Source organism: Stomoxys calcitrans, chromosome 4 (assembly GCF_963082655.1).
Source record: "Stomoxys calcitrans chromosome 4, idStoCalc2.1, whole genome shotgun sequence".
Classification (NCBI taxonomy): domain Eukaryota; kingdom Metazoa; phylum Arthropoda; class Insecta; order Diptera; family Muscidae; genus Stomoxys; species Stomoxys calcitrans.
Genome location: NC_081555.1, coordinates 1,753,008 through 1,767,538, shown reverse-complemented (window position 1 = coordinate 1,767,538; position 14,531 = coordinate 1,753,008). Strand labels below are relative to the sequence as shown.

The following is a 14,531-nucleotide window of genomic DNA, read 5'->3' as shown; positions in this document are numbered from 1 at the left end:
CAAAAACATTTGCTAGAGGGACTGCACATATGTACTTCCCCCACTTACCAATATAATATTTGTTTTCTGCGTCTGCCCGATTCATCATTTCCAATAGTTTAACTTCGATTTGTGCCTGATTTAGGAACGGTTTTTTGTTTTTAATTATTTTTATTGCTACATAACCTTGCTCTTCGTGATCGTACGCCTTGACCACTTGTCCAAAACTTCCTTTGCCTGAAAAGCAACAAAAGAATATATATATATATAAATTGGGAATCATATTGGCATATTGAGGTGTGTGGCTTACCTATTAACGAGTCAATTTCATATCGGTCCAAGAATTTCTCACCATGTTTGATTATATAGTCGTGATTATCATCGTCATAACCATCGTTATATAATTTACGTTCTTTTTTATTGGACGAGTCATCCTCGCCTTGTGTCTGCTGGGCACGTCGCTTCTTTTTAGCATAATAAACCTAAAAAGGAACAAAAAGAACAATGTTAACAAAAATGGCTTACGTACAATCGATATGAAAGAAAAATTTCTAAAGTTTTGGATTTTCCCAGCCCATTTTTAATATTAGGAAGCTATTGGGTTGCCCAAAAAGTAATTGCGGATTTTTCATATAGTCGGCGTAGACAAATTTTTTCACAGCTTGTGACTCTGTAATTGCATTCTTTCTTCTGTCAGTTATCAGCTGTTACTTTTAGCTTGCTTTAGAAAAAAAGTGTAAAAAAAGTATATTTGATTAAAGTACATTCTAAGTTTTATTAAAAATGCATTTACTTTCTTTTAAAAAATCCGCAATTACTTTTTGAGCAACCCAATAGATATAGTGCAGCCTAAGCAAACCCTTTGTAACACTTAAAACATATAACACCCAGGGCTAGTTTATCGTAGAATTTATCGAGTGGATAAACCTCTTGTTTACGAAATTTGGTTTCTCGTACACTCTTCAAGTAATTTAGAAGATGTGGTAATATTAAGCAGCACTAATAGAAATTTCTCACAAAAGAAGAATATTGACCGGAAAATGCGAAGATGGATCTTAAAGCCAGTTTATACCCCTACAAACATTTCATAATTTTTGGTGTGTGTTTGTCCCGCGATGAATAAAACAATCTTCTGGAAGATCTTTACGCAATTGTTCTTCCGTATGAGCGCGATATCATTGGACAATCCATTGCGTGTGCAGCAGTTTTAGCAAACTCATTACGTCATAATCGTCTCTATGACTTGTGAAACACTCTTCTAGGATACGATCAGACAATCCATTGCGTGCTGAAGTTTTAGCAGCTTTTCGCGACGATTATCTAACCACCCATTGCGTTGTAATCTTCCGTATGACTTGTACACACTCTTCTAAGTTATCATTGAACAATACATTGCTGTGCGGAAGTTTTAGCAATTCTTCCGGACGATTATTACGCAACCCATTGCGTTATACTCTTCCAGAAGATTTGTTTATCAACCACCTGAGTTATCTTTCCGCGATTGTTTTTATTTTCAAGCCTGGTGCGTTTAGGACTTCTTTGAATTATGTTATTCGATGATTTGCTTTGAGTGGACAACTTCTACAACACTAGGGTGTACATTTATTTGTATTTTTGGATTATTCGATTGACCGTTTATTTGGAAATTCAGGTTCAACGATTAATCGATGAAAACTGAAAGGGCTTGTCGATTAACCGATTTATGTGTCTAATGAAATAAAACGGTATATTTTTGAGATTTTATCCCTTATGGGGAGTTTACATGGCACATCTGATGCATGTCCATTGTAATGGCATTGGTCAAAACAAATATGTATGCGTCACAATTATAAATAACCATAAGTCATGGCTTAAAAATGAAAATCTTTTGATTTGAATGAGAAATAAAGTATGAAAAAATAAATAAAATCAAAGAAAAAACCGATGTTTGGCAAACGCTGTCGCTGTCAATCAAATCGAATGAAATGTTGTCCATGTGACCCAAGTGATCGAAAAATGCGAAAAAAAACTCATGTTTTTAAGGTTTTTTAACATAAAAACGGTTAATCAATTAACCCATCTAAATTATTCGATCATTTGTTTATTCGAAGATATCTCATTTTCAATTGTTCGATTATTTGAAAGGTCATGAATAATCGATTAGTCGAATAACGATTAATCAAGTGTACACCCTTATATGACAATTGAAAATTATATGACGAATATGAAGAGCAATACATAATTTTTTTTAGTTGTTTTTGATGAGCAACTAATCTTAATACGCAACCCTTTAAGAGCAATATTTAATAAACATTCAAAAAGACTTATTTGTTACTGATTCAGGTAAGTAATGCGCAATTCCAAAAGAGTATTTTATTAATCTTCCAAAATACGCATTTATTGCTCGCCCGCACGATTCTTGCGCGATTCTGATATCATCCAAGACTCCCTTGACTTCTTACTCTTACTATGATGACGATAGCATAGTTATACGTATCAAAATACAACGGCTGCGTTGGCTAGGTCATGTTGTGAGAATGGATGAAGAAGCTCCAGCAAAGAAGTGGCGCACGCAAACCGGGACGACCAAAAGCCTGAAGGAAAGATCAAGTAGTGGGAGACACAACTTGGTGTCAGAAGATCGAGGAGCTTGAAACGCTATTCTACGTTGGGCTAGTAGAACAAATGTTCCGTCATAGCCAATTAAAGTAAAGTAGGAATAAACTAACTAAGCAATTTTTAAGAAAACCGCGCCCGCTACGGGATGGCCATGGGCACCGCACGTGTGGGAACTCTGAGCTCTGTGGTGGTGTTCATCGTCATCAAGAGAAGTTCTGCTGAGAGCAGTCCACAGGTTGTGGATAGTGGGGTGCTTCGTTTACGGAGTGGCTGCATTTGTAGTCGCGAACAATCAGTGGTATCGAGTGAAGAGTCTCTGTGCCCGTGCGGCACGGGCTCTCGCTTAAATACCCAGTGTCTATGATATTCGATATGAGAGGGCGATCGGTCTTATGATATTCGATATGAGAATGCGATCGGTCCTATAAACCGGACATTGTACATATTGTAGCCACATTTTCGGAGGCTTCAACAACAAAGAACTACGTTAAATAAATAAAAAGACAAGATCTTTTGACTCCCTATTAACTCCATTTTGCTAACGCTCTAATTTTTGATGACAGCTTACTTACTAAATCTTCTTTCTGTAATGGAACCAATCAATGCTTTTTTTTCAAGTCAGGCTTTTGGCGCGATAGGCGACAGCATTTCCCTCCACAAAACGTTTTAGTATAACCCTATATTGTCGTATTACCATAACTGTAATGCAGATTGTATGAAACATCCTATATGACAAGAGAGCACATAAAAAAATCTTTCGCATTACTCACTATCCCCTTGCGTACGTTTTGTCTATGAAAATTAATAAGTAGACGAATTGAAGATCCAATATCTCTCTCACTCTCCCCATCTTTCTCTCGCTGTCATTAATTGTAGTTGTAGGTAGCAGTATAAAAAAAGAACTATCTACACGACACAAACCTTTCGCACTACAATAGGTAAAAGGGGAACCACGGGCTGAGGGATGGCGGTGGTGCTAGCTGCAGCATATGAAATGTAAACATTACAAAAAGCGCATGTGTGTGATGATGATGCGATGCTATGACGAGGGAGCGCGGAGAATGAATACAAGAACCAAAAACCAAAAAGAAAAAAACTATAAATGAAATGTGGAAACAGAAGAAGCAACGCATAAAGGAGTGGAGAACAGGCCGTGTTGTGTCGACAACAACAGAGAACCCCCGAACATGGAAATATAATGCAACCATTGTAGACTGTAACACGGCGGCGGCGGCTTGCTCCCTCCACTGCCAACAAATGATATGGTCAGAAGCACAAAAAAGCGGACGTAAACATGCCTGTCTAACAAACCAAACAGATACAGATAGATAGAAAACCCCGACATATAATTGTACAGGCAGCCATGCCAACCAGCCTTCCAGCCATCGAGACGTGAGTGTTGTGCCGTGGCGTATGTTTGTTTGGATGCGTGTGTGTGTGTGTGTTTGTGCCCGCCTGTGTTGATGTTCATAGCCGGCTCCCCCATTTTCCCCGTTCTTCTTTGTCCCTCTCCCTACTTGCCCGTCATAAACAACCATCCCATCATCTCAACCCATAAAAGTATGCAATGAAAAATCAAAAATTGCAAAAAAGTTGTTGCTAACCCGTGGAACATTTAGAATTCTGCTGTACAGAAAGATGTATAAACCCAATAGCAACAACGGCGCCGAACACACCAGCAGAGCGCTACAGCGCAGAGACTGAGGCAGCAACAGACATATTCATGGACACAACAAAGAGGCAGGCAGAATTGCAAGAAAAACTAGGTACTCAGCAGACAAAATTAAGTGTATATGGGTGAGAGAATGCAGGAACCACCAGACAACCAACAAAAAACCACATTGTTTGAATAAAAATCAAACAAACCAATGGAAATGGATGCATGAAAAACAATATTATGCTGATGTTTTCAGTAAATTATAATACCATACCGGCAGTAAATATTTTATTAAATCAACCTAGAAGGGCAAAGTTGCAAAGAGTCATTATTAAAAACAGTCCTTATCTACCCCATGAAGTCATATGTATCAATCTCTGTTAACTTGCCGTTATTAGTTTGGTACATGTTCATAGGTATACATGTATACGACAACACAAATATAAGAGCTCTTGTTGTCCCATTGAGTTGCGCCTAAAAGTCTGCAAAGCAAGTACTCACTAAACGCTTAAAAATGGGTGTATGCCAAATTCTGCCAACGTTGCGCCGACGAAGGCATACACGTCTACGTTTCATTATGGCCACAACACTTTAGGATACACAACCACGTACACCATACACAGTGTGTTCGTGTATGCGTACGCGCGACGGAGAGTAGCGTCGACTCCGAGAGAAACGAAAAATATTTGTGGAACGTGTGCGCTCAATTCCATGCCAAAGTTGGTTATTATTTTCTCTACCTTTATAGCAGCCCCGCGTGTAGTGTAGCCCAACACAACACAAAGCACAAGTTTTTAGGTTTTTGACTCTTGGTGGCAGTGGCCAACATGGATGATGACTCTTGGTGTTTGTCATCAATAGTCAGTCGGTCGTCTTGGCTTCTATACGGATAAATATTCCGAAAATTTAAATCAATGCTAAGGCCGACCGCCAGACTTATGCCATGCACATTGGGACAATAATGTATAGTGCCTCCACATGCCGGTTAATAGAGAATGTCGCTTGCTCTCCATTACAACGAAGGTGGTGTCCGTCTACGAAAGCAAAATAATTCTGCTTGCAACATATACATGTATATGTATGTGAGCCCCAGCGGTGGTGAAGATATTCATTCGGTAGGTAACTTCGTTCTCCTCAACACTCAACACTCAATGGTCAATGCCTTTTCTCTTTCTCTCTCAAAAAGGGGAACTCTAATAAAAAGGCGGCTAGTTAAGATGTGTATTAACAGACTAAAAGCAAGCAAGCAACTGTATGGAGTGTTACTCCATTTCATCTGTCTAGCCACCACACAGCATTTCCAAACAAAAGAAAATGCTGACAATACTTAGCGCCTGTAACTGTTCCATCTTCGGGCGATAGTAGCAAAAACAGCCATAACAACATAGGTGGCATTCTCTATCCACCACCATCAACTAACTCACTAACTGACTGACTGTTAACTCAGGGCATAGGCAAAAATTGCCTTATACGAACATACATATAAACATACGGGCTAAATGCATCCCATAGTCGTCACATCTCTTGAATATATGGAATAATATTCAACAGAGTGGTATTAATGGTATACATCCGGTTTTATATCTGCCGTCGTGGCCCGTGTTTATCATGAAAAAATTGCTGCTGCTCGTCGTTCTTCAAAGCGCGTAACTAAAAGAAAATTTCCTCTCTGCCATGAGTTTATGTACATACATATATCGATCCTCAACTAAATTCAAATGACACTATTCAAGTGCAGGTTAGGTTAGGTAAGAGTGGCAGTCCTTTGCAGACTTACTTAGACAATTTTAGGTCCATTGTGATACCACAGACCAAGCGACAGACCAAGGCTTCGGGCGGGAATCGAACCCACGACCCCTGCACTGTAATCGAAGCACGCTACCAACTCGGCTACCGGGGCGCCCACTCAAGTGCAGAATAGTTAATAATAATACCCTCGAAAGTCCTATTAAGCAACAAGACATTAACATTGACATTGATCCTAATAAACGACAAAATTAGAATAGCCAGGGTACATTTTCGCTCTAAAAGATTTAATGTTATTTTTATATTCTCCACCATAGTCATTCCGTTTGTAACACCCTTATAAAAATATTTTTATTCTTGATTGTCATTACATTTTAAGTCGATCTAGCCATGTCCATCCATCTGTCTGTCGAAAGCACGCTAACTTTCGAAGGAGTAAAGCTAGGTGCTTGAAATTTTGCACAAATATTTCCTAGTAGAGTAGGTCGGTTGGGATTGTAAATGGGCCAAATCGGTGCATGTTTTGATATAGCTGCCATATAAACCGATCTTGGGTCTTGGCTTCTTGAGCTTCTAGAGGGCGCAATTCTTATCCGATTTGGCGAAAAATTTTGCACATATCGTTGTGGTATGAGTTCCTACAACTATGCCAAGTATGGTCTTAATCAATCTATGTTGTTGTCAGCCCTTGCCATGAAGAACTCCATGGGGTCAACCCGGTACGTACAACCGGGTGCCATAACCTTATATAACCGCCATAGAAACCGATAGTCCGATTAGACTTCTTGGGCTTCTAGAGGGCGCAATTCATATCCAATTCGGTTAAAATTTTGCAAATGTCGTTTTGGTATAACTTTATTATAACTTCCAACAACTGGTCCAAGTATGGTCTAAATCGGTTGATAACCTGATGCAAACCGATCTCCCAATTTGGGTTTCTGAGCCTCTGGAGGGCGCAACAATTATTACTCGATTTGCCTGAAATTTTGGAGAAGGTGTTTTTCTATGACTTTTAAAAGCTATGATATTTAGAGCGCACAAAAAGCCGATTACTGGCTTAAGTTTATGTCCATAGTGGCATGGAGCGTATTAATATCTGCACCCTCTTTTCAACCTAACCTAATATAACAGCTATGACAAGTGCTCATATATATTAGAGAAGGTCAATCAAAGACTTGACAAATGCGATCCGTGGTGGGGGTATATAAGATTCGGCCTGGCTGAACTTAGAACGCTTTTACTTGTTTCTTCTTATTAGTTAGTTTTTTGAAACAGTTCAATTATCTTTTTCATAAGTACTTAGGACCAGTTTCTCACAGAAAAAAACAAAGTTTGTGATAACTAATACACATTCATTTATCGAGGGATAAACATTCTGTTAACAAATTGATTTTTCTCGTACGCTTTTAAGGCAATTTAGAAGATATGACAGTATTACGCAGCAATGAGGCTGTTCACGTACTCAAAAATTTTTACAAATCTTTGCTGAACGTCTCGACGTTCGTTCACCAGAAAGAGACAGCGTGAGAGCGAAAAATATTTGGAGAGTTTTGTAAATGAGAGATTTCACGCAAAAGAGGATCACCATTACTTCGGCGAAAAGACAAAGTGGAGAAAGACATCTCGAAGACAGTTTTCAAAAATTGAAGAAGGGACGCTGAAGATTGAGATTGTTAGTAGAAGAAATGTTCTGCCAAAGCTCCTATTAAACGATCCGACATGTCATATGAGCAGTCACTTTCTGTATTCATAAGACTTGTTTTATGTACGTCAGTACGCATAGAGCGCCCTCTAATCGGCATGTATTCTAAAATGTATTTTTTTTATAGACATTTATATTCGATTAAGTTGCATATTATTCCAAAATCCATTTGTCATATTAAATTTTACATTCGTATCACACGATGTGTACTACTTTCAGAGTTGCTACTTTTGAAATTACATATGATATGTCTGATCGTGTAATGACAGCTTAAGTAAGTAGTTAATTACATTCGCTTTAGTTAAACTTCAGACAATCAATTATCAAACCTCTGTCGTTCTTGAGGAAAATAACCTCATTAAAAAAAAAACTGTGAAGGATTTTAAAAAGCGTCAGTATTTCAATTAGCTTCGTGGTGCGTCAAATCTTAAAATCGAACATTCCATGTGGGACTCGTCAACAAATCAATTCAACAAAGAAAAATGCATAATACAACAATAAAAAAAACTGCCGTCCAAAAATGCAAATAAGTTCACAAAAGCGGCAAAAATGTGAAAGTGAATAAACGTGCTACTTGTTGTTGGTAATTGGAGACAAGAATTTCTTACTTTTATAGCAAAATGCATATGCCCCCACTTCCCCCGCAATTTGTGTCATGAAATATTTGCGCATTCGGGCGACCATGGATGGAACTTACCTCATTTATATGTTTGTAGGTCTTTATTAAATCCACACTTAATTTTCGCAACGGCGCCGTTGCGGGATCACGAAAATGTGTTGGAATTCGTGCTTGCATGGCGCGCACCTCTGACGAAGACGTTGGACTAGATCGCTGTATGGGAGAAAATAAAAGAAAGAACATAACTTTTATTTAATATGCATAGTAGTGTACAACATAATGTCATGATAAATAATGAATAGTGTGGCAATTTTGAATCTATTGGATCAAAATGTCCAGTTTGCAAATCTTTTTTAGGAAAACTTTCTAAAATGTCCTTGAAATTGAAGGCCCATAGAAAAATTGTTACAAAAAATACTCATAAATAGTTTCGTTCATATGGCGTGGTGCAAAGCGACAACACTTAATAGAGAAGTTTTACATGGCTGGATACCATACCCATTCCTTTGTTTCTCATAGTTGTTTTTACAGTTTTTCGGGGGCGGTTTGTGGCATTGCACATGTATCCCTCGTTGTGGCGAGGCCGCCCCTAACCTGGGAACAGACGCTGATGTTGGCCATTGGTTATTTGAAGGCGCCAAGAATGCGGCATATAGAGCAACCCTCTAATCAGTTGCAACGGGCCAGATGTAGGAGAGGTGGGTAGGTAGGAGAAACTTCTATTCCGCAGAAAGAAAAAGGAAATAGAAAGACATGAGTGTGAGCAAATTGAGATTTACTGGAGTCAGAATTAAGTCCGGAAATTCTACCAAACCGATGGCTTTGGTGCAGGCACACCTTCCTGCAGAGACAAAGAAGGAAATCTGGTAACTGACACAGATAGCATGCTGAGGATATGGAAAGAACATTTTACCCAACTGCTAGTATCCGACGTTGGCTGCGAAGAGGATACCGCAGAACCAATCAATGATGATGATATAGAATGTTTACCCCCTAGTCAGAATGAGGTCCAAGTAGCAGTGACCCGACTAAAGAAAAACAAGGCAGCACGCTGATAAGGCGTAGAAGAAGGCATACCCGACGATTGAAACCTCTGTATACTATGTCCCGTACACAAGAAAGGAGAAGAGACGGAATGTGCCAACTACAGAGGAATAAGTCTCCTCCCCAACGCATACAAGATACTCTCGAGCGTAGTGTGTGAAAGATTCAAACCTAAAGTCACTGAGATAATTGGGCCCTATCAATGCGGCTTTAGACCTAGTAAAACCACCCTGGACCAGATATGCGACAAATCTTGGAAAACACCCGAGAAGGACAAATCAACACCTACCATCTTTTTGTTGACTACAAAGCCCCTTTCGACACTCCTTTACGTTCAAAGGTATTTCAAGCCAAGTCTCTGTTTGGTTTCCCTGCAAAATAAATAAGACTGCAGGATGACACTTGCTGATACGCGTTCCTCAGTAAGAATAGGAAAAAATCTCTCCGAACCATTCAATACCAAACGAGGTTTCAGACATAGAGACAGCCTATCGTATGAACTCTTTAATATCCTGCTGGAGAAGACTATACGAGATGCAGTTGTGAATAGATATGACACACTAATCACAAGAGAACACATGCTACTCGCCTATGCCGATCGACATAGACATCATAGGTCGGTTAACAGAAGTAGGAATTGCAGCCTTTGAAAGAATCGAAAGAGAGTCAGTGAAAAAGGGTCTGGCAGTAAATGAAGATAAGACGAAATAGATGGTTTCAACTCCCAAAACGCCTTGTACAGCCGAGCAGGTTAAGAAAATGGAGAAAGTTGGGAACCGCAACTTTGAGATAGTCAGTAACTTTATCTACCTCGCCACCGCCATAATCAAAACGAATGACACCAGTTTTGAGATGAAGCGAAGAATAATACTGGCAAACAGATGCTACTTTGGACTAAGTAAGAAGTTTGGAAACAAGGCCACCTCTCGACAGAGGAAGATTACACTATACAAGTCAATGATACTACCCGTGTTGTTATATGGTTCTGAAGCATGGGTACTTGTGAAAGCAGATGAGGCAGTGCTTGGAGTATTTGAGAGAAAGATTCTTCGTTAAATATATGGACCAGTTTGTGTTAATGTAGAATATAGGCGACGTATGAACCACGAGCTGTATGTCGACGATAGCATAGTTACACCCATGTTGTCAGAATGGATGAAGAAGCTTCAGCAAAGAAGTATTTGGAAGGCAAAAACGGTGGTACACGCAAACCGGGAAGACCAAGATCACGATGGAAAGATCAAGTGGTGGAAGACACTTTGAAACTTGGTGTCAGCGATTTTAGAATGACCAAGATACCGATGGAAAAATCAAGTGGTGGAAGACACCTCGAAACTGTTGTGGGTGCGATTTTAGAATGAGCGCAGAAGATCGAGGGGCTTGAAACGCTACACTTAGTTCGGCTTATGGGACAAATGTTCTGTGATAGCAAATTTAAGTAAAGTAAGTTAAAGGATACCACACACACACATAAATATGTCTCCAGCATTACAGAGGAGATTACCACCGTTCGAAACTTTTTTTATATGTTCTCGTCAGGAATCGTTATTGGCGGACATGGTAACCTCCGCGGCCGGTGGTCATTTAATATCACAAAAAACTAAACGAATCGAGTTTGCGGGGTAATAAACAATTTTCAAAGAAAATTTATTTCCATTGGTAAACGATTTGCCCCTGTTCTTTAATGAAATGTTCATGGGCAAAATTTGCAAACAATTTGCTTTTAGTATAAATTAAGACATTTGTATTAAAAGCATATATCGATCCCTAAATAAGTTATGTGGGACCCGAAGAGGTTCTCGACCATTAACCACTGAACCTTGGAAATGCATTGCGAATTCTTTATCTTTAATACAGGCCATTCTAATTAAGGAATTAGTTCGTTTATTTGAAAAATATCAGTTACATCCATATATAAATAGATCTCTTACATATATCGTATATGATCATTAAATTTTTACAATAAAATAGAAACTGGTAACCCTTATGGATGTCTTTAAGCCCTAATTAAAACTATATGGATGTTTGATATATGCAAGTGGCGACTTTACTTACATGATGCATTACTTCACGATGTGTCGCAGGAAGCTCTTCCTCACCAACAAAACGACCATAGAGTGGGGCATGGCGTTGTCGTCCTCCCCCACTGCCACTCTCAACAGCTGCTGCCGCGCTGGATACATAAGCTGCAGATACTGTAAATTAAAAAAAAGAAAAAAATTTATTAATTTTTCCATGTAATGTATATAAGGAAATAAAATACTTTAATTAAGTTATGTCTACATGGTTTTAAACGAATGACTACTAAATTAATAACTCTTTTTATACGCTCCACCATACGATGGGGGTATACTAACTTCGCCAATGCGTTTGTAATACATTGAAATATTGGTCAAAGACCCCATAAAGTATACATATTCTTGATCGCCATGACATTTTAAGTCGAACTATCCAAGTCCGTCCGTCTGTCTGTGGGGAGCACGCTAATTTTTGAAAAAGTAAAACTAGGCACTTGAAATTTTGCACACATACTTCCTTCCTATCAATGTAGGTCGGTCCGATATAGCTGTCATATAAATCGATCTTGGATCTTGAATTCTAGAGCCTACAGACGGCGCAATTCTTTCCCAGTTTTGATAAAATTTTGTACGAGTGCTTTTGTTACGACTTCCAACGAAGTTACGACGACTTTGACCATAAATGGTCAAAATCGGTTCATAAATTAATATAGCTGCCTTATAAACCGGTATCTGATCTTGAGTTTATGAGCCTTTAGAGAGCGCAATTATTATCCGGTTTGGCATGAGGTCTTTTATTTCGACTTGTTGTTCCCAGACAACAGAATCTTAATTTTTCTGCTTCTTTTTTGTACTGGTTAGGCTCTTTACACGCGATTTTCTGAACGCTCATCTATAGGCGTTTTTATTCGCGCTCTATCATCTGATTGGATTTAAATTTCGCTCAAGAATCTCATGCATCCAATGTGGGATGTTCACACAGCGGATGTTCTATAGTAGAGGTGTGCACGTGAGTCCTAAGATACCGTGTCACGCGCGAATGATGTGATTCGTGAGTGAGATCCAAATCAAATCACGTGATCGTGCGTGACCCACTCACGAGATACTCATGAAACACTCTCGAGACACACTCATGACACTCATGACTCACAAGAAACTCACGACTGAAATATAAAAATATAACGGAAAATCAAATCATACGGTATTTAAAAACCAGTAAGGAAGGGCAATAGTGGGGCGTTGCCAACTTTATAATACCCTACACCTACCCTATAAGTACAAAGTGGTAGCTATATCTAATTCTGAACCAATTTTGGTGGACTTCGGCGGATATTTTCAGATTGGTTTTTAAACAATTCGTGTCAAATTTCGAGCAAATATGTTCAAACTGCAATAAATACTGTTGACAAATGACAATATTATTGTAAACTACCCAAAATCTAAAATCTGTGCACTACATGTTGACAGAATGTGGACGCCTGTGTACGTACGATTCGTTCACAAAAGCTGTTGTTGATTTATGAACATTTGTTGTTGATCTGATAACATCTGTGAGTTGATTCACTTTTATGAACCAATGTGGTCAATTTGTCAATGCCGTGCCCTGTTACTTCTATGGGTGCATACCGTTCGGCCTCGAGATTAAAAGGATATCCCTTATCCATGCATAAAAAACTTTAATCGTTTAGCATCATTGATGTATCGAACGAAAAATTGATAGTGAGTTAATACCAAACCAATACCGTATGGTATGTATCATGAAAAGCCAATACCGTATGGTATGTATCATGAAAAGGCAATGCCGTATGGTATGTATCATGTAAAGTGTTATGAAGGGTGATTGTTTAGCTATTATCTTTTTGACAACACTGGTTTAAACAGATCACGCACGTTTCATGTTTTGTTTCACCGTCAAACATCTTCATTTTGGTCTATAATTTAACCATGAATCGTCTTACAAACGAACAACGCTTGCAATTATTGCATTTTGCATGCGTGCTCTGTTGAGAAAGTTCATCGTGACGAAGCTAATTTTTGTCTCAGTGGGTACGTATATAAGCAGAATTGTCGACTTTGAAGTGAAGATCAAGCAGAAGCATTGCAAGAGGATGCAGAAAAAGTCACAGTTTGGTGCGACTTATAGGCGGTGGCATCATTGGACCGTACTTCTTCAAAGATGATGCTGTGAATAGTGAGCGCTACCGTGAGATAATATCTAACTTTTGTTTTCCCAAAATGCAAGAGCTTAACTTGTATGACATGTGGTTTCAACAAGACGATGACACATAGCACGCGTAACAATGCACTTATTGAGAGGCGAGTTCGGAGTGAACATGTTATTTCACGTTCGGGACCGGTCAATTGGTCGCCCATATCGTGCGATTTAACGCCTTTAGACTATTTTTGTAGAGCTATGTAAAAGCTTATATCTACAGAGACAAACCCACTTCAATTAACACATTGGAAGACAACATTGAACCAATTATTCGCGAGATACCGGCCGAAATGTTAGAAAGAGTATGTCAAAATTGGTCTAAGCGGATGAACCATTTGAGGCACAATCACGGCAAAACATTTGCATGGAATAATCCTCAAACATTCAATTATATGGACTGTACTATCGATTCAAATAAAGATTTCATGCATTTTTCGAAATTGTATGTGTTTTTTTTAACTTTCCTATAGCTCTTAAGAAATCACCCTTTAGATACCATACGCTTCTGTTTTGGTATTAATTTACGGTGTTGCTCTATTACTATCAATACCATTGATACCATACGGTATCAATTTTTCTTTCGGTCTATGAGAAAAGTATCTTTGCTGTACATTCAAGGAATTTTTACGGGTAAATTTTCATTTACATTTAATTAGATCAATAAATTTTAGTATTTTTAGTATTTTATCAAAATGTTTGTCTAGCTTTCACTAAACGGGCCCATCCTCATGATGGGCTGATCATTAAAACGAATTGAAATGGGCATAATAAGCCCGACAGCTGCACAAAAACTAGGCCTGCCACTCTTGGCTGGCAGGGAACATGTTTTTTTTGTTTGCAGCAGTCACATTGCAGCAAATTATTGTACTGTGCCCGCCTTTGCCAAAAATCAAGTACCTAAAAAACTCCTTCGATAAGTGATTTTTGTTGCGACCGACCACTGGCTGAGTGTT

The 14,531-nt window shown here is 38.8% G+C and overlaps 1 protein-coding gene across 2 annotated transcripts in view; it reads right to left on the bottom strand.

The window, feature by feature from the left end:
- LOC106091473 (serine/threonine-protein kinase minibrain) overlaps positions 1-14,531 on the bottom strand; it is a 77,420-nt gene that overhangs the window by 26,895 nt on the left and 35,994 nt on the right. For both annotated transcript variants that reach the window (XM_013258001.2, XM_013258000.2), the window contains 4 exons: positions 11,401-11,540; positions 8,380-8,514; positions 290-461; positions 49-216 (listed from right to left, as the gene is read on the bottom strand). In XM_013258001.2, the coding sequence (XP_013113455.1) occupies positions 49-216; positions 290-461; positions 8,380-8,514; positions 11,401-11,540 (615 nt within the window). The remainder of the gene's footprint in view (positions 1-48; positions 217-289; positions 462-8,379; positions 8,515-11,400; positions 11,541-14,531) is intronic.